The 24,442-nt window shown below is 39.4% G+C and overlaps 2 protein-coding genes across 2 annotated transcripts; one reads left to right on the forward strand and one right to left on the reverse strand.

Annotated features, from left to right (window-relative positions):
* Positions 1-6,618: 6,618 nt before the first annotated feature.
* crybb1l2 (crystallin, beta B1, like 2) lies at positions 6,619-12,333 on the reverse strand. Its single transcript, XM_035947458.2, has 6 exons — positions 12,147-12,333; positions 10,794-10,894; positions 10,250-10,368; positions 8,910-9,042; positions 8,634-8,776; positions 6,619-7,377 (listed from the first exon to the last, which is right to left on the reverse strand). Exons 1-6 carry the CDS (start codon positions 12,319-12,321, stop codon positions 7,206-7,208), a joined length of 843 nt encoding a protein of 280 aa, XP_035803351.1. The 5' UTR covers positions 12,322-12,333; the 3' UTR covers positions 6,619-7,205.
* A 5,087-nt stretch (positions 12,334-17,420) lies between these two features.
* On the forward strand, positions 17,421-24,110 carry LOC111567515 (beta-crystallin A1-like). Its single transcript, XM_023268689.3, has 6 exons — positions 17,421-17,496; positions 17,796-17,872; positions 17,963-18,081; positions 21,586-21,727; positions 21,968-22,110; positions 23,724-24,110. Exons 2-6 carry the CDS (start codon positions 17,798-17,800, stop codon positions 23,869-23,871), a joined length of 627 nt encoding a protein of 208 aa, XP_023124457.2. The 5' UTR covers positions 17,421-17,496; positions 17,796-17,797; the 3' UTR covers positions 23,872-24,110.
* The last annotated feature ends 332 nt before the right edge of the window (positions 24,111-24,442 follow it).

Here is a 24,442-nt window from a genome sequence, read left to right on the forward strand (position 1 = left end):
TTACCACCAACCACGTCCAGACACCAACGGGTCCCGTCCTCATCTTTTGCCTTCATCTGGGATTCTGCTCTGTGATGTCGCTTCTAACAGAGTTTAACCATCAAAATATTTGGATCCAGCATGCCTCCGCAATAAGCTTTAGGTTTCTATTTTCATACGATTCTTCCTTATTTAATTGACATGGAAACATATGTCACCATCTGTCTGACACACAAGCAACCACAACTGAACACTGAAGGCTACAAAACATGGTATTGCAGGTGGTTTATGTTGGGTTACATCAGACTGTGCAGGTGTTTCAGCTGGAAGACCTTCCTGTATCATTATAGCACAGTTGACAGCTTTTTCTTAATGTCCTAGAAAAGTAAATGGAAACTAGTGCTGTAGTGAACAACCACTGATTCTTATCAGGGTCAATAATTACTGTATCTCTTGTCGTCTTTGAATAGAAAGAGTAGAGAGACTCGTCAGTATAATGGAAAGGAAGAAAAACTAATGGAAGGACATTGTGAGTCATATTTATGGACTTTATCCATCATTTCTGGTATAACAATGATTGACTAATACTCTAATGCAGTTTACTGAAAGGTGCTTTATTATATTTGCATGATTTGAGGCACTCTTCACCATTTAAAAGCCCTGCTGATAAAAGTCTAATTATTACTGACGTCACACTGATGATAAACCACAATGCACAGAGGGAATGTACATATTACATTATGCGTGATGGAGTTTGGTATTTTTCAATTTTGTATAAGCCTTAGGGGCGGAAGGAAACACTGTATAACTGATTACATTTTTATAAAGAAGCAAAAAATAAAAAGTGTGAATTCTAAAATGTGATCCTTTCTGTTTTAGCACTGACGTTTGCAGACCACACCAGGCATCAACATTCTCTTTGGTGAGAAAGATAAATAATGCATTAAATCGTTCATCATGGAAACCTATAATGGGGTGTTTTGGACAGAGTGCTGCAGAGATGAAGAGCTTTTTCTTTCTTTCACAGATCAACAATGTTGGTCCAAATTGTTTTTCCATTAGCACAAATCGAATCTGTGTCTCAGCAACTCGCATTGTGCCGAATGAACACACTGTGGGTGGACTGAGGATAGAAATTGCAAATTACTTCAAGATGTTCTCTAAAATTAATAAATCCATTGAGCTGGTCTATTCTTCAAGTCATTTGAAGTTTAGAAAGTAAGTCAATAAAGGCCATTTTGTGTCTTAGACTTTTTAGTGTGTTTCTAAGCGTGGGACTGACCGGAGGTTGGAGTCCTGTATGTTTTCCTGCAATGACGCAACATAAATCTAAAGTGCAATTACAGCTAAATTAGAGTCACAATAAACAAGTCAGTGAGCCTCAGACTGAACTGGTGTAACTGACAGTGGCTCTGAGGCCCAGATATGATTTAATAAAACAGTTGTGACTGGGCAGGATAAAGCATATGCAGAATTTGACACATTTGCATCTCATACAAGTATTAATGTTGAAACTAAAACCTCCAGTGCTTGCATTGTAATAAATGACTGTAATAATGGAATACAGTTCTTATAGTAGTGTACTGTTTATCCAAATTACATTTAAAAACTGTAAAATTGAAGTGTCTTTGAAGTCAAAAACAAGATAAAACAGCACATTGTAAAAAGTCATGATGCACATTGAACCAAAAGTTTTCGCACAACAATTCATGTAACACTTTTTAAATTAGCAACTAGATTAGCAACTACATCAGATTAGCAACTAGATTTAGACGGCTGAGAATATTATTGCTAACTTCACACTGATAAACTGACATAGGCCATTTTCACTGTTTTCTTAATTTAAATTTAGTTAAATCATTTTTCCTTGATTTCTAAAATACATATTTAGTAGTCCAGAAGTTGTCAAACATAGCTGCTTTTGAATAAATGTTCCCAAACCATAAAAATTTGACTTGCATTATTCTTTATTAATTTAGGTGTTGTAGTCATATATGCATTTTTAAATGGTAAACAGAGTTGGCAGATCCTAAATCTGGATCATAAATATTAAAGACACTTTGTTGTTTATAATAAATGCCTATAATTCACATTATTACGTTTTTAAGCAGGAAATGTTGTAATTTACAGTCTTATACGGTTACAGTTGATGTTGGTTATTGGAAAGTATATTTTCAGTAACGGTAGACTGTAGGCGGTTGCGGTTGATTTCAGTGGCAAGACAACATAAATACTGTATATTATTGTGGTGTGTATTAGTTACAGTATTAAACAGTAAACCTCATACCCCATTACAGAGTACTGCAATAACTTGTATAGTAATTAACTGTTTAGATAAATTACAATTGTAACAGTAAAATAAAAATACAATAACATGCAGCAACGCATTTTACGGGTGTTAATTTTTTAAATAAATTACAATAGGAACATTATAAGATTACAGTCATATACTGGTGACTGCAGCTGCCAGGATTTTACTGTAATTTTACAAGAAAATGTGTTATAGTGCAGTACTTTAAGAATGGACTTTTAGTGAAGTGGAGACATCGAGCATCTATAGTTAAACCTCTGAAAGGACCTATTTTTTGCATATTAATAGAATCAGAATTTTTGAGTAACGAATTCTCAAATCTGACACAATAATAATACTACATACCTGATATTGTGTAAATCTCCTTATGCCGCCTGCAAATCCTTTGGGTCATGTTGGTTGTGGAGTGGTGCCGCCATGAATCATGCTTTCGACAGTAAATCCCGGCAATGCTCGATCAGATCAGGATTCGTGGAGTTTGGAAGCTGCGTGAACACCATGGGCTCTTGGTCGTCCTCCTCAAGCCATTCCTGCAGCCATCAGGGACTCCTTTTTCCATTGGGGGTTGTACTTGCTGCATAATGATAATTAGGTCAGTGCAATTTGCCAAACTAACATCCACATGAATGCCAGGATTTAATGCTTTCTAGTAGAATATTGCATTTTAACAACATGATCAATAAAATTCATTCACCAATCTGTGGATTTAATGTTGCAGCTCATCAGTGAATTTAGATTTCACTCAGGCATGTTTGAAGGTTTTCAGGTATAGAGGGTCCCTTATCTGGTTAGAAATTCTTCTTCAAATCACATCTACACCTCCTCTCTCATTCAAACGTTAAGAATTTATTAATATGCAATGACAGTTATAGCTTTATCTCCTGGACATAAGTTATCAATTACACTCCTTGCAGACAATTCTCAGTGTTTGTCCAGGGCAGTTTTCAAGATCTGCATCACATTTGTGTATGTTAAATATTGACCTCCAAACCACTTGGAAGACACAAATCCTGAAAGCAGCTAGCAACATGTCTTTAAGCGCCAAAGTCGCAATATTGCGACAAGCAACATTGCTGAACATAACAAGCCATAGCTGCAAATATGGTGCCTCATGTAGTTAGTACTTTACACCAGGAGATGGCAGACATCTGGGACTTCAATCTGAGCATCATTTGTGGGCGTGTTTTCATTCAAAGTTTTGGAGTTTATGGAGTTTGAAAACCGCCTCCCGGTCGAGGAGACGAGGGTCGCAGTCGGCGCGTAACGGAGCGCAAGACAGCGAGAGAAAAGTCACCAAGCCGAGAGGTTTGTTCACTGTTGACAAAGTACTTCGTCAAGAAATGGCTGACTCAGATTCTGAAGAGGAATATTCACCCTCTGATGAAGATGTTCAGTCGTCTAGTGAGACAGAAAGTGACGCTGCGTCTGTGCGTAACGGCAGCGAGTCCGTGCGCCATGACAGTCCACAAGCAGCACATACTGGAGCTGATGCTTTGCTTCACCGTGTCCGGGGTGGCAGGAGGGACAAATTTACTCCCATCACAAACTTTGGATCATACTGATGATTTTACTCATTTACAGTATGCCTTTATCTCTAATCATTTTCAAGTTACAACCTTTTGAAAAAGTGATATCAAAACTGAATATTTTTGTAGTGACTTTACCTGTAGTCACTGAGGTGGCAGTTGGTGTCCTTTAGTCTGAAGCGTGTGGCTTCAAATTAAAACAGTGTCTTTGCTCGTTTTTACTGACGTTTCATTTATTGACAGCATTGCAGGTAAGTTATCATTCAGTCAACATTAAGTCTCCAATAAACCAATATTATACAACCTGACAACTTTCACCTGCTTGACACAGCGTTTGAGCACCGTCGAAAACTGTTCGGCTTCCTACTCCAAACTGCACACCTGTATTCATTCATTCATTAGCCATCATATATGCAGTCCACTCCCTACGGTGGGCAACCCCGTGGCTCCTAAAGCCACTCCCACACAGTCATACCGACACTAACAACAATCAAAACAAAGAAATCATATTTTGGCTCCAACAGTTTTATTGAAAAAACTGTGGAGCCTAACTCCGGTATTTGGTGAGCTTTGATAAATTTTCCACTTTCAACTAATTATATTGGAAACAACCCTCAACTTTCAAATTCACCATACTTCATTCACTATGTGAAGTTCAAACATCCAATCCAAAATATTCATATTTTTAGGCATTAATACATGAATTGGATTTTTAATAATTATCTTCCAATACCAAGTCAGACTAAAATTTCATTTAGTAGTTTTTTTGTGTTTGTTTTATCTTCATGTACATAACCCAGTTGCACAATACTTAAGCAGACCGGCTTTGCTTGAACTCCTACTGCCATGGAGCTCCCTGTACTGGGACCAGCCTGTATCTGTTACACCATTTCTGGAAGGTTGCCAAGCGTGGCACATTCAGTGCATCATACTACTAAGGCCAAAATTAATGTAGCAATGTTGTGCTTTATTTGTGTTGCATAAAGAGTAGAGGTGCAGTGGAGAATTTTTAGAACAAGTTCATTAACATCTGTGTCAGATAAATTTTCATAAGACTGTAATTCATGCTCTAGTTCACAGTTTTGAATGAAATAAAGTAGACCATTTTGCATTGTTTTTCAAATCTAGCTCTGACCTGGTGATAAAAGTATGAAGACCTGCAAAATTCTCTCAAATGTTCAAGCATATTCATTACAGTTATGGAGCTTTTATTGGCATTTTGTTGCAGTTTACAGGTAGATTTAGTTTTCCAGCTGAGATCTTAGGGGTTTAAAAAATATAACTTGCACCAAAGATTTCATTCGACAGCTCTCTATATCTTATATTGTAAAGAACGTTTTAATAATATTGTAAATGGGACAGTGGAACAGCTGTAGCTGGGAGTTTTGGGAACATTTACACTCCACCAATTGAATGTTGCCCTTTGTTTAAGCTGTCGGCCTCACAAAAGAATCAAAATCAGTGCAGAAGAATCAAAATGTAAGATATTGTTAGTCCATGTCCAGTCTTTCTTGTTTAAACCTGCGGCCTAATTTATCCATGATTACCCACCAATGACAGTTTGTAGTTCAATTCAAGTGTGTTATTCTAGCAGCAGCAAATTTTTCCCCCCAAAAATCTACTTTAATATGTACCATGGGAATAATTGGTAACACAGTGGCAGCAGAAACAAGCCTTAAAGGCAACAATTAAACATTTTCAAACATGTTAGCTAACACTTATCAATTAATTTGCTATAAGAGCAGTAGGAGTAAACCAAAATTAAATGAAAAGATCTAAAAGATGCTTTAAAGAGCCCATATTGTGCAAATTTACAGGACTATAATTTTATTTTTGAGGTCTTCCAAAATATCTTTGCATGCCTTATTGTTCAAAAATGACCTTTCTCACACTGTACATCACTGCAGCATTTCTTCTATTTCTATGCTTTAGCTCCTGTCTCATGAATAAATTCTTCCCATAAAGCCCAGTCCTCTGATGAATATATGTCAGCTTATATCTATGAATTATGCAAACTTCCAACCTTATAAATAGCTTAAAGATGAATACATAAAATCATACAGGTCAGAGATGTCTGTAGCATAATTTTAGCCCTTGCAATATTTGTCATGGTCTTGGATTTGGGGCATGCGAACATCTTTATCTTTAAATGAATCTCCTTCTGATGTATATTCCTCTGGTGCAGTTTCGAATTGAAATATGAATTTATTTCACCACACAGGATACTGACACTTTGATGTCTTAAATAGACTGTGTAGTGTGCGTACTCTTTATTTTTCCGGTACAATGATGCAGTTGAACCGTTTTTATGTAATACATTTTATAGATTCTAAGGGTTTTCTTTTTAATTTTAGAGATTTTTCGTCTTGATGATACAGGTACACATCTGAAGGCATTGACATGAATGCTGATTGATCAGTTGGCCCAATGAAACCAAAGTAACACTGGCAATAATGGCAGGAAACGTGTTACATTGTGACATAGATAAGTAAAGGACGAAGAGCCTGGACTTGAAACAAGGTGTTTCATGCATGTAAGGAACAGAGTTTTCTGTGGGAACTTTGGACTTTAGGCTGTGCAAGTTTGCAGATCTTTTGCATGCACCAAAAAGAATCATATGGGCTCTTTAAAGCGCTATAGAGCTGAGTGGAAACATTATTTCTAGTTGCACATATTTGTACAACTAAAAAAAATAGGATGCCAGTCACTTTTTTGTGTCTGTTCTCAAAGGCCCATTATCTCTCTGTGCATCTGTACATCAACAACCACATCTGTCAAAAAAAGACGTCATTTCAAGAGGAGCCGGATGTGAGATGCTTTTATTGGGGTTTAAGATTGATGAGGCTGCAGGATCTGAGCACAGAGAATCCACCACTGTTTGTCTTGTTGCGGTTTTCCTTTCTGTCTCAGTTCCCCCATCACACAAACAAACAAAAAATCCACACCGGTACGCCCTCATCCTCCCCTCCTTCAGTCAGGCTCTAATGGGCTGAGTGAGGGCTGACGTTGGCGAGGTGTGGGGGAGAAGCATGTGAGGGGGAGAGAGGGAGGGAGGGGAGGAGAGAGAGGAAAGTTAGCGCCGGGAGCTGACGAATGGAGACGATAAGAGAGAGAGGAAGAACAAAAATGGAGAGAGCGTTTATGATCAGGTGCGGTCTCGGAGGCTATTATCCTCCTCAAACTTTGCACAACTTCTCATTGGTCACTAGTCTATAAATAACCCTCTGTACTCCCTCCATCCTGCACTCAAGCCACCAAGAGGTTTTGGGACAGAGGAGGGGTTATTAAACCCTCTTCCTCTCCTTCTTTGCCCTCCCTCCTCCATCTCTTCGCCCGCCCTCGGCCTCCGCCTCTCCTCCGGTCCCTCTCTTCCTCGCCCTCGCCGGGTTTCACTTGGAGCTCACGGTGTAGCAGCCATGTGGGTGCCACTGCATGTCGCGGATGCGCCTGATGGACTGCATCTGGGGGCAGCGGGCGCCAAACTCGTTGAAATGCCTGAACTCGCCCTTCTCCAGCAGGAACTGGCTTCCACGGTAGCCGGGGAACTGGTAACCCACCCAACTGGGGATTGAAATAGAGGGACAAATAGGGAACAGATAGGATTACAAGGTTGCAGCAAGTCAAAATGTATGCAAGAGAGGAAAACCTCTCAAGGGCGGTTCAAGGTTCAAGGATGAGCAGCAGGCAAGTGAGGAATGTGGAAGAAGGATGCTGCAAAGACACACGCAGAGAAACCAGGGAGGATACACATCTAACAAATAAAGACATCGATCTGTTTGTCATGTTGTCAGAAACAAAGCCGCAGGGTATTCAGCCTCCCAGCAGCTTGTATCAGGCTGCAAATAAAGTAAAGCACACAGACAGAGGCACCGAGCTGCTGACGTTCATGACACCCTCGGCTTACGGCTGATGAGAAAGTCTCTATTCCTGAACTAGCTCTCAAACAAACACTTCGAGCAGCAGACAGTTGGTGATTATGCTGCTGTTTCTGCCAGTTAGAGAATGACGTCATGGGTGTGGAAACTCTCTGACACACGCAGCACTGCAAGGGCATCGACTTTTTTTCAAGCACGGAGTAGAGTTTGTGGTTGGCACTGCTGGAAATTGTATGATTTCCAACTGGAAGCTGCAAGCGATTTGAGAAAGCTTCACAGTCTGACTTAGAAAACAGAGGCATGGTTTGATACTTGTTTGCTATAGATTGTAAAATTGACATCACTCCTATGTTTATTCATTAAATATGATGGCAAAACCAGCAGAAAGGGCTGGAAAAGAGGAAACAACTATCTTTGCTCAGTCAAGTTTGCAAGATCAACCTATTTGTACTTGGTGGAACCTCGGGTTATTACACTCCAAAAAAAATTTATCTGGCAGCAAGAAAAAGTATGTTAAAATCTGTGAAAATAAAGACTAATATCTGCAATATAATTTTATACTCTTATGCAGATTTAAATTAACAGGGTAATTTTTTGAGCACAGGTTGTGAAAAAACTCATTACTATTTGTCGAAGTACAGACATTTTAAGTGGACTTTTGTGCTGTTTGAGTCTGTTTTTTGTTTGTTTGTTTTGTTTTGTTTCTTAAAGTCAATATGTAAATTTATAATGAAGATTAATAATTGCAATTTTACTATACATGATCTAAAATTTACCAAAACCAGAAAAATCTATAAAACAGCAGTTAAATAAGTGTTTTGCTTTTTTTTTTTCAATCCTTAACATACTTATTTTTTTAGATAACAGCAAATAACACCCAAAATAACGCCGGGGGGTGTTACCAAGATTGCTGCAGTGTTTTAAAGATGCCACAATACTCACGTTCCGCAGCTGACCATGATGCTGCCCACCCTGTCGGTGAAACCATAAGAGAACAGGCTGGGAACGTCGTCGTCCATGATCTCCATCTTGCGTCCCTTGAACTCTCCAACCTCAAACAGGCAGATCTTATGCTTCTCAGGATCCTGCAAGGTGTTGGACCAAAAAAAGCAAAAGGATGAGGATAAAAGAGGAGATGACAGAAAGCAAACTTCCATCAGGAGTGCAGGAACTAGTAAGATGACATTTTCAGTTGACTGGATGGAAACTAGAGCTCACCATGCGCACAGGCCTGAAGGACAGCAGGTAGTCGTTCTTCTGGCAGTTGCTCCAGGAGTCCCAGCGAGGATACTCGCCCTTCTCCAGGATGAACATCTCACCACAGAAGTTCATCTGCTCAAAGCCCACGAAGCTTAGAGGGTGAAAAAGTAAGGAAAAAGAGAGAGTAAGATGGTGAAGCTCTAGTTTACTCATCATGAGGAGTGCTATGAAGTTAGATATACAGTGTGTTTGGTTGGCAGTGATATTTTCTGAAAGGCTAAAAGTCGGAATATGTTGGCCTGTGTTGCTTTGATTTGGACTTTTCTTTGTGTAATTTTTCTCTTGCGACTTCCCTATCTGTATGAAAGTCAGTATTAAATCACTGGCTGAGCAGTGGGAAATAATATGTCTGTTCTTTCTACTTGCAGCTCACTTTCTTTACGTGTTATGTTCTTCTATCTATATCGAATTTATTTATATGAGATCACACAGTCAGAAACAATAATGTTTGGGCTCAACAACAAAAAATAACACAATAGTTTGCACCCATCAATTCAATTAATTATAGTCAACCAATAAACTATAATGAGTTGGGAAAATGTGCTTGTCCTATGTTTATTACAGTCTTAACCATTTGATATTGTCCGGGCATGTTAGGGTAGAGGAGGACACTTAAAACTGGTAGTTATCAAGTCATTTTCATTAAGTTATCTAAACTTGAATTTAGTTTTAAGTCATAAAATATTTTTAATTGCTAGTTTTAACCATTTGAAATTGTGCAGGAGTGTTAAGATAGTGGAGCTCAATTAATTTCTCCCAACTTTATCTAGTTTTAGGTTAGCCGACACAGAAATTTGAGTTTAAGTTACACAAAATGTTAAGTTAGTGCAATTCCTGGCATTATTATGTCAATACAACTGATCAAAAATAATGTCTGCAACTTAAAGAGGTTATCTAAACCTGTATATCTGGGGTTTTTTGTTGTTGTTGTTTTTTTTTTTGTATCTTGCAAATATGCATTTAATTACATGGCAGAAATATGGCACTTTAATTATTTTACAAAAAAAATGTTACGAAACATAGGAAAGTTGGTGCAGTACTCTTATCCCGGTCTCTGCTGTGTGTTTTGAGCTGTTAGTAGTTTTCGGAAGTGAAACTCACTCTTCAGCTGCACTCTCTGCAAATGACTCGGGATAAAAGCATCATCAAAATGCCTAAAACGCAAAGTGTGGAACGTCACATAATGGTGAGTTCCAGCTGTGAAATCAGCTACTCTTTGCTCGGAGCAGCGTGGGCGCTGGTACAATACTTCAACATGTGGACGTGTTGGTGTGGCAGCGTGTAATTTGGCTACTTACGGCCCACAGTCGACACGCAGGGAGCGCACCTTGTCCATCCCCATGTCGCACACGTTCATGCACTCATTGGTGATCTCGATCATGCGGCCCTGGAAGTTCTCCTGATCGAACACACACATCTGGAGGGGGTTTGGGTAAAAGAAAGAGAATGAGATACGGGGTTTGAAGAAGAAGGGTCCCTGAGTGGGGTTTCAAAGTCAAAGGCAACAGCTGAGGAGGGCAGAAATAGCACGGAAGCAGTGTGTGGCATGGGAGAAACTGTCCAGACAAGAAAGAGTAAAATGAAGTGTTGTTATGACAGCTACCTCCTCTGTGATTTACCATACAGAAGCCTTGGATTTATCCGTCAGTTGTAGCTGTCGAACACCCCCTCACTGAGCTATAACATCAGCTCAGAAGGTAAACTGTCACAGCACTGTGAGGCCAGATGCTTCACACCGAGTGAAGAAGGCTGTATGTTATATAGCATTTGTTTGAACAGCTGTTTGTGTGTGTGTGTGTGTGTGTGTGTGTGTGTGTGTGTGTGTGTGTGTGTGGACTGCACCTTGTAGGACATCATGCCCATCTCAGACATCTTGTTCTGAGCTGCCTTCCCATCAGTCTGGGAAGCAGACTTGGATTTCTCTCCTCCAGCAGACATGATGACTGGGATGAAGAGAAGAGAAGCTGTTAACATCCATTCTTTATAAATGGAGTTTTTGTAATTGTCTCACCCCAATCAAAAAGCTTACAACAGAAGAACCACAAGGCCAAAATGCATTTATGAGACTCCATTTGAAAGGTAGTTTCTGAAGATGTCCTTGTGGCTAAAATTAACTTTGCGGTTGTGAAGAGGCTCACTAAGTGCCTGTACAAAAATATTACAGTGTCCAGGCCTTTGATTAATAATAATGATAAAAAATAATATTCTCTTCCCTTGACTAAAAGGAAAAACTGCAACACTCTCATTGCAGTAGCTCAAATAACACAACATATTAACACATCATTTGGCAAGATTACTTTGGTGGAACAAAGTTAATGCTTTGATCATATCAACTGAGGAACTTGCTAAGTTAACAGTAGAAGTCGAATTACTCAAAATTCAAATCAGCAACAGCCAAAATGATGGCAAAAACACACAACGTGATTCAAAATCTTAAAAGAATATTCTAGCCTTTCTTCATTTTTCAACCAAGAGCTGTCATCTTAAGATGCATTAATAGAATATCTTTTCTGCTAAAAGGCAAGAAAAGGTGACTGATGGTGACAAATGCTCTCTTGAGAGATGTTTGATCACTACAGATCCTCTCCCAATACATTTTGACTAATCTCACTTTAACAAAAAGAAATGAGTCATACACAGGCCTTAACAAATCTGCATTCAGTTCAAGTTTCACCACACTTGTCTTACAAATGCGTTACACTTATTTATACTTGAAAAACACCAAACTTTCAATTAAAAATGTGCACCAAGAAAATCCAACATGAACTCCTCTGTGCTAAACAAATAAAATTAATTATAGCTACAGGCTACAGTACCTTTTAATACATGCGCACAGCATACAAATAAACAGATTATTAAAAATTTGGGGTTGCCTGAAACTTTCCTCAGTTATGAAATTGAGATTTGCCATCGCAATGCTGCTGGATTTTCAAATCTCATAGAAAATTCATCAAATTTGACCATGCGTTTTAGCAGCATTTTGCACAAAATAAACTCTAATGGATATTCTGAACTAACCACAGTGCATTTATTGGCAGCTACTGGATTTGTACAGGAGAAATTCACACTTTACCAGCAATGTTTCACCTCAGCTATAACCTACGTCCTCATTTTTAGGCAGTACATTAAATTATTCTTGCTCGCTATCTCCCTTCTTTCTTTTCTTTTCTGTATGATGTTTGTCCACTGTCTTACCTGTGGCAGTGTGTGCGTAAAAGGAGTAGACTCGGGGCTGAGACTGGTGGTCTGTGTGAGAGTGCGCCGGGCCCCTTGTGGCTTTTATATGCTGGCGCCCAGAGAGAGGGATTATAGACACAGAAACAAACTCGCTGAGCTCACAGCCCCCACAGAATAGAAATACCCCCATCATCAAAGAGAGAGAGAGCGGCGGGCAGAAAGAGAGACAGAGGATGTGGCTGAAAGAAGAGAAGAATACGTGGAAGAAAGTATGACAAAATGAACATGGATGTGCATAAGATGAATTAATCAAAGACTAAGTAAAATCCATGAACTAGGGGTGTGAAATAATGGGAGAACTGGAGACTTTAAAGCGAGATGTTGACTACACAGTAGCAGCCAGATTGACCAGGTTCACATTTAAGAACCTGTCACAAAATTATTCACTCGTGTTCCCTTCGGTGCTGTAATAAAGAGGTGCTGGGAGAAACAATAACAGGGAAAGCAATAAGCTGTAAGAAGCAATAACCTAGCTCCACTTGCACCTCTGGGTGAGCAAAGTTCAGAGTGTGTGTGGACAGTAATCGGAGTGTCTCGCTTCACCACAGGAGGAGAAAGCTATTAAATTAAAGCCTTCAACCTTTTTTTTCTAGCGTGGGTGAGTAAAATATTGTGGCTGCAAAAGCTGTTTATTCCAAAGTGGACACGAAGGAGCGAGCAAATGGATTAAGCTCCAAACACTGAGGCGAGGTCATGTGTTCGTGACATCCAGGCTTGTGACAAGGACATCAGGGAAACAGGAGCTGCAGCTGAGCACCAAAACCATTTATGTATCGGATTCAATGGTCGGCCTCGTTAATTGTGCAGTTTTAATTTCCTTGCGCACAAGTGAGCATCAGCAGAAGGTCAGTGGAGGAAGGGGTGAGGGGATGAATCACACACTTCACTTTTAGTAGCTGTTAGACATTCTCAGCTACTGCAGAGAGTCACTTTAATGAAGAGAAACAGGCAAATCAGGAAATAGTGAGAGATGGTGACCTCCATGAGGAGCCACATCTCTTATTTTTGCCTCTTACTCTCCTTGATGTTCATTCCCAAACCGTGGCTGGAGGACAGACTGAGGTCCTTCAGTCACAAATGGATTCAGTTACTGCGCCTAGTCAAGGTCTAGCATCCATGAGGACCTTCAAGGTGTTTAAAGGGTTCTTCTTATGGGACTCTTTTCTATCAAAAAGCACAGCACAGACCATGGGTTTTAACCTAGCTTCTTTTTCATTCATATTTATTTGCTCTAATAATTCTAATAATTTCCTTTAACATTAGTTTCACCAGTAAGTCTCTTGAGATACATTTTCTCTCAGGTCCAAAATAGCAGTAAAAGGCAGTTTCCATGACAATACATAATATAAAATGAAAATAGATGGGCGTAATACAAAACATCAACATGTATCACTAAAAATAAGACGAAGAAATAATATCTTTGGCTGTTTTAAACAGTAACATCCTTGATACACTCTAAATTCATGAATGCTTGGATTTTATTCATTATTTAACTTTTGGGGATTCTAAACTGTTCCAACGCTTTCCAGAGGCTGTTCAGAAGAAAAGAAGAACATTTATGTAATATTTGCATGAGGAAATCTGTCCTTTATTATATGTAAATATCCATTTAACTAATGGATAGGATTAAAGATTTTCACAGCTTGATGCAAGACAGGAACAAAACTTCACATTTATCAGTGTTTTAACAAGAAGCCCTCTCTGTTTGAAAATGTGTATCTGTCATTTATCAAATCAAATTTATTTTATTGCAAAATGAAATATTTATTTTTTAAATAATACTATATATTAAATACAAAAAAAGGAATATCAGACAGGATCGAAAGACAGGATAACAACTCCTAAGATCCATTTGTAAGTAAAATAAAAATGCATCCATCCATTATCTATACTGTTTAAACCTCATTAGGGTCGCAGGGAGACTGGAGCCTATCAGGTCATCAGTCTATCGCAGGATTACATATAGAGACAAACAATCACACTGGCACACTCGCATTCACACCTATGGACAATTTAGAGGTACCAATTAACCTGAGCATGATTTCTGTTTTTGGACTGTGGAAGGAAGCCAGAGTACCCAGAGAAAACCCACGTATGCACAGAGAGAACATGCAAACTCCATGCAGAAAGAACCTGGAAAGGTGGGGACGTGAACCAGGAATCTTCTCGTTGCAAGGTGAAAGTGCTAACCACCAAGCCACTGGTGAGAGCTTCTGTGAGAACTCAGATGACTTAAGGTACAGTGAAGAACATCAACGTCTATGATGCGTGCAAGACAAAAACTCTTGCTTGCTCTTTGGCATAAAACAGCAAAAATAAAGTTCCCTAAAGAAAACTGAAATAAGTCTGGTGAATATTGGGAGTACATTCTTTGGTCAGATGAGACCAAGATAAATGTATTCAGCTCAGATGAAGTCCAGCATGTTAGACGTGAACCTGACCAGGACTACCACAATGAATGCACAGTCCTAACAGTGAAGCACAGAGGCATGATGACATGAGGCGGCATGAGTTCAAAAGTTGTTGGACAGATGACATTTATACCTGTTGCCGTGAATGTACCTGGATATATCAAAATGTAGGATTCCTGCGGAAGTTTGGAAGAAGAGAAATATATTCAAGCATGATAGCCATCCACAGGACAAAACCATGACAGACTTTCTAAAGGAGAAAAACCTGAAAACTACAACCTTGACAAGTAAGCCACCTGACTTGAATCCAAAAGAACACCTTTGGAGTATTTCACAGAGAAAGGCTACACAACCACTCTAGCAAAGAACAGCGGAAAAATAATCTCTCAAATATGGAAGATTATCTCTCTAGAAATTGAGAGAAAAGCGCTGAAAAAATGAAATTAAATTTGAATCTCAGTAATGAAAGTTGTACTGCCTTTCATTGCCTTGAGTTTCTTGTGTCTGTATTTTTCATACAGTAAGTCTAAACCGGTATTCAATTTGACATGAAAGCAAATGTCCTACTGTTAAACTTAGAAGTGACGCAGCTTTGAATCATTTGACATATAACAGATACGGCACACTCTTTTCTGCTGTATCCTCCACATAAAGTCTGTCGGCACTTGCTTCTCTGCGGTAATAATGTATCATTCAATAATACAGCTGATGTGGTGACAAACAGCAAAACGGAGCCGAGAATAGCCAACAACATTTTCCATGTACTCCAATAAAACATCCTCTTCAAAAAGGCCACTGATCAATATCTACACCTTGCCACTGCATGATGGTTTGATCGTTTTTTCTCCACAGTGTCAAGAGTAAATAGCAGGTTATCGTGCTTCATGTACAGGCTTGTTGAATATCATCTTTACACCCGATCAAACAAAGATTATCCAGTTTACCAAACAGATGTGTGATGTCCTCAGATTCATCCTTTCATCAGTGGATCCATCTGTCGGTTTACAGCAAATCATTTGTGAAGCTCACAAATGCAACACAATACTGTAAATTCTTCATCACAGAGCATTTCTATTCTTCAAATGTCGGAATATGCCTAAAAGAGTTTTGCAGTATCCAACGTGGCCTGTCCTTATGGGCCAACAATTTCATTATATTTGCATTTCATCTGCAGGAACTAAAAATAGGGTTTGATTTAGTGCAGAGTGGAGGTTCTGGTAGAGCAGCGGCTGTGGGGAGAATAGTGGAAGTCGTGACTTCCGCTGTCTTACATGTGTGTTCCCTTGAACATGTTCAGGAGAACTTGGTGGCTGCGTTCTCTGAAATGAATGTCAAGGACCAAAGGATCAGAAGATTCAAGGGGGATGTTGTCATGGTAACCGTAGCCCAGTTTCTAAAGTAATTGACTTGGGGTAAGAATATTCTACACATGTGGATTATACACAGACAGTCACAAAGTTGTCGCTTCCTTTCTGTTGTTTTTGTTTGCATTTTTGCACAGCCTTTATGGCTCAGTTACAATTAGATTTCTGTTACTATTAATTAAACAATTATCTCCATTAATTGAATTCCAGCGTCCCAATTTCCTCCACTTTTGGAAACCACCATTGAAGCAGGCTCCCCGGATGGCTCTCCAAATCCTCCTCATTCTCTGCCTATAGCCCCGGCCATTGTTGCTCTATACGATGGCACTGCTGACCTATACGAATAGACCACAAACAGGCCCGCATTCATCGCACACGCGCCTCTCTGGCTGCGCTGTATATGATCTGCTGAGTCGACAGGCCGCATAGGGTTACAAAGAGAGAGGCAGATGGAAAGAGAGAGAGAGGGGGGAGAGAAAGAGATGAAGAGAGAGAAAGGTGGAGATGGAGAGGGAGCAGTGGGCAGCTGGGCCGCCGGTGTGCGCGCACCAACCGCTTTTTACGCACTTTACGCACAAATACGCACAAAACAGGAGCGTCTGGCTCTCACCTGCGTAAAGCTGGTCACAGCTAGTGGAATACTGGAAGTCCGGCTCTGTGTACTCCCAAAATAAAACCATTATAAATTAAATGGGAGAATCATGTAATGTATTAAAATTATGAGTGAATAATATGCCAATTACTGTATTGATTAACTGTTTTGTCTATGAAATGTCTACATGAAAACATCCAATAGTCAGTAGCTCTATATTTCAGGGATGTAAGGTGATGACCTAAAGTATATTACATTTATTATTATTATCATTATTGATATTATTATTATTATTATTATTATTTACAGAACTTTTTCTTAAAACACTAAGCTCTGAGCAAATTATAATTCATTTGACACAAATGTGCCCTTTCATGCTAAACCTTCTATAATGTAAATCCATTACCAAACCATGTAAATCTCCACTGCACCATACAGTTAAATAACACATTTTTAATTTAAGAGTGTAGCTTACATTATTAATATTCAGCAGAAAAATTTGTTTTGTTGTTTAACGTTTAATTTGTATAATATAGAAATATTTAACAAATATTGAATGATGTGCTCATCTCTATAAGCTTTAATAGTGCAAACTCTTCCCCACTAAGTTGCTAATGAAATTTCAAAATTGTGGTATAATTTTTCTTTGTGTTCAAACTTTCTCTTTGAATTATCTTTTAATGACTATGTTCACATCTGGTCCCACTCACAGGAGTTTCATTTTGAAGGCCCCACCAGGAAGTCTCAGTCATGATTCGTGCTTCACACACTTCAACAAACTCCTCGTTCACGTCGTTTCAGGAAGCAGCCGGGCCAGCATGCGCACGCGCGCGAGCACGAGCGTCCCGCGTGGACGCCGGTATAAAACAGAAGCTGCAGGTGGAGACAAAAGTCTGCGTAAAGAGGATTTGGTGCGTGAGGAGCGCGAGCAGAGCATCCAGGTAAGGTGACCCTGAAAATTCCTGATCCAGAACTTTCCCACGGGATGGATTTCCCGGATTAAATACGTGGAGAAGTTAATATTGTTCAGTGTCTAGCTGTGATTCAGGCTGCATGACGAACTCAGAGTCACTTTTTTAAAAAAAATTTTACAAAGATAAATTTCAAATGGAGACTTGTTTTTGGTGAAAGAAATTAGTTTGTTGTTCAGCTGTTATTTTAAAATACCACCTCTTGTTCCATTTGGTTGTTTATACCTGTTTCCTGATCCATCAGTTTTTCCCTTCCTTCTCCATTCTAGAAATGTACAGAGTCACTAAAACCCACATGACCTTTCCTATGCCATTCACGAGCATGGGAACAGCCCCCTTCTTTAAGGTGAACTCACTCACGGTCACTTCAGTCAGCTCATAGTAAAAAGGGCCTCAGCTTGACGCCCCCCTGCTATCTTCTCCTCCCTGTGTGCAGGTGACTGTGTTTGAGCAGGAGCACTTCCAGGGCAAGTTTCTGGAGTTCACCTCCGAGTGCTGCAACATCCACAACTGTGGCATGGACAACATCCGCTCCATCCGAGTGGAGAGTGGAGCGTGAGTCACACAGCCTGTACGCCTGCGAGTCTCTGTGGACAGCTGACTGCCTCTGTGTGTGTGTGTGTGTGTGTGTGTGTGTGTGTGTGTGTGTGTGTGTGTGTGTGTGTGTGTGTGTGTGTGTGTGTGTTTATGTAAGTGTGTGTCTGTGAGGAAACTAGTGCCCAGGCAGCCACAGTGTGCCACAGCCGAGGGCACTGCAGCCTGGACATGTAGGGTCCAGGCAGCAGAAACAGTCATGAGGGGAGACGGAGAGTTTTTTGGCCGTCGTCTGAGGAGCTAACAGGGTCTTTTAGAGCCAATTAAATCACAGGATTGTCCCTTTGTGGAGGCTATTCATAGCTAACATACATACCTCACAAGCAGCCCGGAACTGATAATTAAAGGCAACGTGAGTTTTTTATTCCTTCGATAAAATATGATGCCATTTCCTTTTCTCATTCGCTGTATGTGAAGAGAAATGTCAGGGTCCTTCTGATGAAAAGCGCACTGAAAAAAAAATCTATCAACTATGGCAAAAAACACTTTAAATCGGTACCTCCGATAACAAGAATTATTATGTAGTTGTGGACAGTAAACTGTTATAAGAATGTTTTATGTTTTGGAAAAATGTTATCCTTCTAATTGACTTAATTTCAGATAAGATAAGATAATCCTTTTTGCTCCCCACGCCAGATGAAATTAACAGCAGCAAACATATTTACATCAGCAAATAAACATAATAATAATAATAATTGTTAGTATTATTATTATTATTTCAGATGAATATATATATGTATATGTGTGTGTGTGTATATATATATATATATATATATATATATATATATATATATATATATATATATATATATATATATATATATATATATATATATATATATCAACTTTGATTGCAGCTTAAATATGAGGAATTCCTCGATAACGTGAAGTATTTAGTTTCCTGAATAGGCTGAGCAGAACACACGTTATCAGAATATGCCAGTTTTTGTGAATTTTAAACTTCTAATTCATTTAATTTGATATATACATGTTTGGAGTTCCATCACAATGTGGTAAAGATGTTGCTTCCAGCAGCTGTGGAGCAACATTATCATACATTTTTGAGTCATTTTTGTGGCCACCGTCTGCATATAAGCCCAATATTAACTTTCCTTTTAGCTAGGATTTTAGTCTCTACCAACTCCTAACAGAAATATCCTACCATTACAGTTAATATTCTGTTATTTCCATCAGATACATGGTAATAGTGGGCTTTTAGTGCTTTTTTTTCCCCCTTTTTTTTGCATAAAACAGCTGTCAGCTGAGGCTGAGAGTATCACAACAGGACACCTGCAGATCTTGGAACTGCAGGTGTCCTGTCAAGGACTGAACAGTGAGCTAAAACCTGCAATAAAGCTCCCTCAAACTGTGCAAAGCTGCAAATTCAGGTGACTATTTTCTGTAGTTACATTATTTTGATGCTATTTAAATTGCAGGATTGTCCCTTTGTGGAGGCTGTTCATAGTGAGCATACATACCTCCCCGGTGGTCAGGAACTGATAATTAAAGGCCACATGAGTGTCTTTCTCCCTTTGATAAAATGGTGTGCTACTTTCCTTTCTGAATCACTGTCTGTGAAGCGAAATGTCAAGGTATTTCTGATGAAAAGAGCACAAAAACATTAGCACTATCCATTTTGACAATAACACAGAATTTTAAATCTTTTTCTATTATTATACTATCAATGCCTTTATTGTAGTTTTATATGACACAGTTTTGCACTGGAAACAAATTAGTTTCAACCTGGAGTGCAGACCATGTACGACGTTTTTGTTGATAATCATGATTATTCTAGTTCCTGGCATATAATCATTGGCAGAAAGTAACACAAGCTCAGTGTATTTTACCAGAATATGTCTAAATATGTCTTCTAAAGTTCCACTTCACTTAATTTCAGATGAATACATTGTACTTTGTTCCATGAAAGCGAAAGCCCTCCAACAAATTATCATGTTAGGACCACAAGTGAGATTTGATCAAAGGTCCTCTTCTTTCCACCTGTGGTTTTAAAATAGAAAGTGCACCGTCTCCTCATTTGTTCTGTATATGCAATGCAGTCATCTGCTGGTGATTCCTCACAGGGTTGGAAAACCTCCTGAGCTCTGTGAAATAATTTAGGAGCTGTGGACATCACTCAGGGATAATTACGCATGGCATTTATTATTAACTCTGAGTCCAAGAGAAAACTTGTGCCATCGTCAGTGTCTTGACGCACCTCCACTGTGAGCGACTTTTTACGTAACAGCCCAGGTCTTAGTCACAGTCTACAAAGCTTGCCAAAGTCAGAGTAGTGATTCTCCAAACGCATGATGCACATTTAGCTCTATTTCATCAGGGCAAAAAGTGGTGTAGCACTTGCTTCACTGACAGTGCAACAATGACCTCTAGCTATTTCGGTGAATGGCAAATAGCTTAAGATTCAGGCTGTAATAGGAGTTAAGATTCAGGTTTTCCTAAAGAGATGCACACTTCACCTCTTATTCTCTGCAGAAGCCGGTAAAAGCATCACTGTTGTCTTACTAGAAACTGAAAGATTGACCTGGTGCCCACTTGCCTCAGTGTACTAAACAGAGCAGAGTGGAAAAACTATGCAGTTGCTTTAATTCCTAAAAAGTTATATTCAGGAAAATTGGAGCTGAAATAGATGGGGTACAGTTTTATTGATCATAGGTTGAAATTTGATTTTGATTCCACAGATTTAGCACTGCACTCCTTCCGTAATGAGCAGTGTGGGGCTTTTCATTTGGGAGATAGTGTGGAAATCTTTTGTATAAATAAAAATGTAGGGCACTAAATACTTAATGTCCTGCTCGAGATATATTTAGATACTCCTCTCGTGTTGTCTGATGTCACCTGTCTACTTTCTGGTTTCACTCACGGGTTTCCACCTCATATTTCCAGCTGGGTAGGTTTCAAACACCACAAAAAAGAGTTACAGAGGGGCATGTTGGAGTTCTATATATTTGGGGCATCAAAGATGATGATGCCTCCAGCAGCTGTGGAACAACATTATCATGCACTTTGATTCATTTTTCTGGCTACCTGCTGCATATAAACCCAATATTAACTCTCCTTTTAGGTCTGTTTTTGGTCTCTACCAACTCCTGAGAGAAATATCCTGCTTTTTAGGTGTTAAACATGCCATTATCTCCACCAGAGATATGGTAACAGTGTACTTTGCTGCTTGAGAGTAAGCCAAACAGTACACCTGCAGGTTCATCAGCTGAACTAAAACTTGCTATAAAGCTCCATAAAACTGTGCAGAATTCAGGTGATAGTTCTCTGCAGTTTCCTTATTTTGACGTCATTTAAAATAGAATGCAAAAAGCTTAATGTCCTGCTTGAGACACATTTAGATGCTCCTCTTATGTTGTCTGATGTCATTTGTCTGTTTTGTGTTCACACTGATTTCCACTGCTTTTCATTTTTACTCACCGATCTGATATGTCCACCTTGTGTTTCCAGCTGGGTCGGTTTCGAGCACCACGATTTCCAGGGCCAGCAGTTCATCCTGGAGAGGGGCGAGTACCCCAACTGGGAGGCCTTCAGCGGCTCCCTGTCCTACCACACCGAGCACTTCATGTCTCTACGCCCCATCTACTGTGCCGTGAGTATCTGCAGAGAAAGAGGGGGCGAGAATGAGACAGGTGGGAGTGAAACAGCAGGAAAGGACAACAAAAATGAAATGTTTGGTGAGAGAGTGACAGAAGCATGGTCAGAAGTGTGAACCACATAGCGAGTGACTGACTCGAATGAGACATCCCTGTGACAAATGTCTTCTCTGTTGAACATCTGAAAGACCCAGCACTGACTTCAAGAGTAACCGTGTCTTCCACCTACTCCACAGTCTCACCACAGCAGCCGTATGATGATCTTCGAGAAGGAGAACTTCATTGGACGCAGCACCGAGCTGTGCGATGACTACCCCTCCCTGCAGGCCATGGGCTGGTTCATGCCTCAGGTGGGCTCCATGCACGTGCAGAGTGGAGCGTAAGTCATCCAGGCGTCTTCCAGTTCAGGTTGAATGGCATGAAAAAGTTTAGAGGGTTTCAAAGAGATAAAAAAAAGAGGCAAAAAACATTCAGCTCAAACAGGTAAAAGAAGAAGATTCATCATATGTATCAGTTCAGACATTTTTAGAGGGAACAAAAACCCTCATTTATACACTTTGAAACACATTTTCACTTCACTCTCAAGATTCCTCAGAGTCTTTGTCCACTTTTTGGAGATTATGTTTAAGTATCACACTTCGACCTCTTTATTTTTATCTATAGAAAGCTAATTTGCCCCTTTAAAGGTCCCATATGGTGACACTTCATTTGTATTACGTTTTGCATGTCTTAAAAACCTATGGGTGTAAATTCATCCAGCCTCACAGCTTTGCAAGCAAATCAGAATTTTATTCAATTTCCAAGTAGAAACTGAGCACCAAGAGTCATCTAGTTAAAACTCTGTATATTTGCCCCCCTCACTGCTTCCAGGTGAACCGGTCAAAATGAGCTGCTGCCTCTCAGTCCACCAGGTTTATTTACTTTCTAGAGCTGCTTCTGCTAACTCTAAAATGTCTTAGCCATGAGAAAATGTTCACCAAATGTTACATTCTTTGCAGTATTTCCAGTTGAAAAATTGTGAGTAACGTCCTGGGGATTGTGAAATTTTCATTAGTCTGCTAAAAATGGGCACAATATGAGCAACTAAAAATGAACAAATGAATTGAAATATCTCAACATCTTCTGTATAAAATGACATTAAACTTGGTACAGGCAATCATGTTCCGTATTAACTAAACTATTAGCGTAAACACGGTACACAAACAGTTCTAGCTAAATGCTAACTGGGCACATATTACCATAATAATAACTCATTATTTACACTACACTGGTATTGACAATTTCCATTATATTTTTTAAAAATTAAATATTGATATCATGTCACTAATATATTTTTGACATTACCGTAAATAATCCTGCACCAGTAACTATCTGGTTAAACTCCAACATAGAAATGATATACAGTATCTACACTTGTATTCTGAGTGTAATCAATTTGCCAAAGCAGAGACAAAACACAAAATTTAAAACGTTGAATTTAACTGTTACCACTATTTTTGTTGCTCAATTTCATGTAATAATCATGAAGTAAAAACGTGCTATTGTGACGACCCCAAAGTTACCACAACTGCTTAACATTTAGGATTTGCACTTTGGTTTTGTTTCTAATGTGCAGCACAGCCTTCATAGGAGCAGTTAACATTTTTCTGTTTTATTCAGTTCCACTGAATTCATCATGACACAATTAGTATTAATAGAAACTTTGCAGGACAACAAGTGCTTAAATTAGAGCACTTGGCGTAAACTCCACACAGATTGTATTGGCACATGTCGGGTGATTAGCAACAAGACAGAGCTGTGCAGAAATACCAAAGACATGTTTGCAGTAATTTAGACAAACTGCTGCTATCACATAGTTTATTAGCAATGATAAGTAGATTTTTTAACTGCTAAATGTCCTGCTTAGTAAATAAATCATTTAATTCTCACTATTTTCCAGGCTGACAGTGGCTGTTCTTAATTAATCTCCTCTTGCCGCCTGTGTTTCTGCAGCTTCGTGTGCTATGAGTATCCAGGCTACAGAGGCCAGCAGTACATCATGGAGTGTGAAAGACACAGCGGAGACTTCCAGCACTGGAGGAACTGGGGCTCCCACTGCCAGACGCCAAAGATCCAGTCCATCAGACGCATCAGGCACTGAGAGGGCACCGATCAGGACTGGCAGCAGCAGCACAGCCTGGGATCAGGCTAAGTCCTGGGCGCCTGAACGCGCACTTTGGTTCGGAGCTTAGGGCCAGGACCACGAACTACAACACAAACCATCAGTGATGTAGCAGCTACCTCTTTATACCAGCACATATTAATACTTCTCTTTATAATGAAGAGTGTGTTGTTTTGGTACAAGTGGAATAAAGTTCAGAGTTAGAACATGAAAAGTGATTTTTGTGAGTCTTGTGTGAGTGATGTTTTTCTTTTTTTTTATATGTATGAATGAGTAGTCCATAAATGAAGTGAGTGAACCTTTGTTCCTCAGCTTAGAAAACAAGAGGACACACCCTGCGTGCACAAATATCAAGGCGGCAATTATTCCAGCCATAGGTTTTTATGGTTTTAGAGTCTGTTGTGACACAGTGCACAGCATCAGCAGTACATAATTACAGAATTTTACTCCAAGATCCACTTAAGTCAAACACTTCTGAACCCATGCAGAAAGTTAAACCCACAAAGGGATGTTTTTTTTTAAAAAAAAATGCAAACACTAAATATGTGCA

The sequence above is a fragment of the Amphiprion ocellaris genome, chromosome 4 (assembly GCF_022539595.1).
Source record: "Amphiprion ocellaris isolate individual 3 ecotype Okinawa chromosome 4, ASM2253959v1, whole genome shotgun sequence".
Taxonomy (NCBI): Eukaryota; Metazoa; Chordata; class Actinopteri; family Pomacentridae; genus Amphiprion; species Amphiprion ocellaris.

Coding starts and splice junctions, on each gene's coding strand:
- crybb1l2 (XM_035947458.2), bottom strand. CDS start 12,321: ATGATGGGGGTATTTCTATTCTGTGGGGGCTGTGAGCTCAGCGAGTTT. Junction 8,777..8,909: donor CCTTCAGGCCTGTGCGCATG/GTGAGCTCTAGT, acceptor AACACCTTGCAG/GATCCTGAGAAGCATAAGAT. Junction 7,378..8,633: donor ATCATGGTCAGCTGCGGAAC/GTGAGTATTGTG, acceptor TTCAATCCCCAG/TTGGGTGGGTTACCAGTTCC.
- LOC111567515 (XM_023268689.3), top strand. CDS start 17,798: ATGTACAGAGTCACTAAAACCCACATGACCTTTCCTATGCCATTCACG. Junction 21,728..21,967: donor TACGCCCCATCTACTGTGCC/GTGAGTATCTGC, acceptor CCTACTCCACAG/TCTCACCACAGCAGCCGTAT. Junction 22,111..23,723: donor ATGCACGTGCAGAGTGGAGC/GTAAGTCATCCA, acceptor GTGTTTCTGCAG/CTTCGTGTGCTATGAGTATC.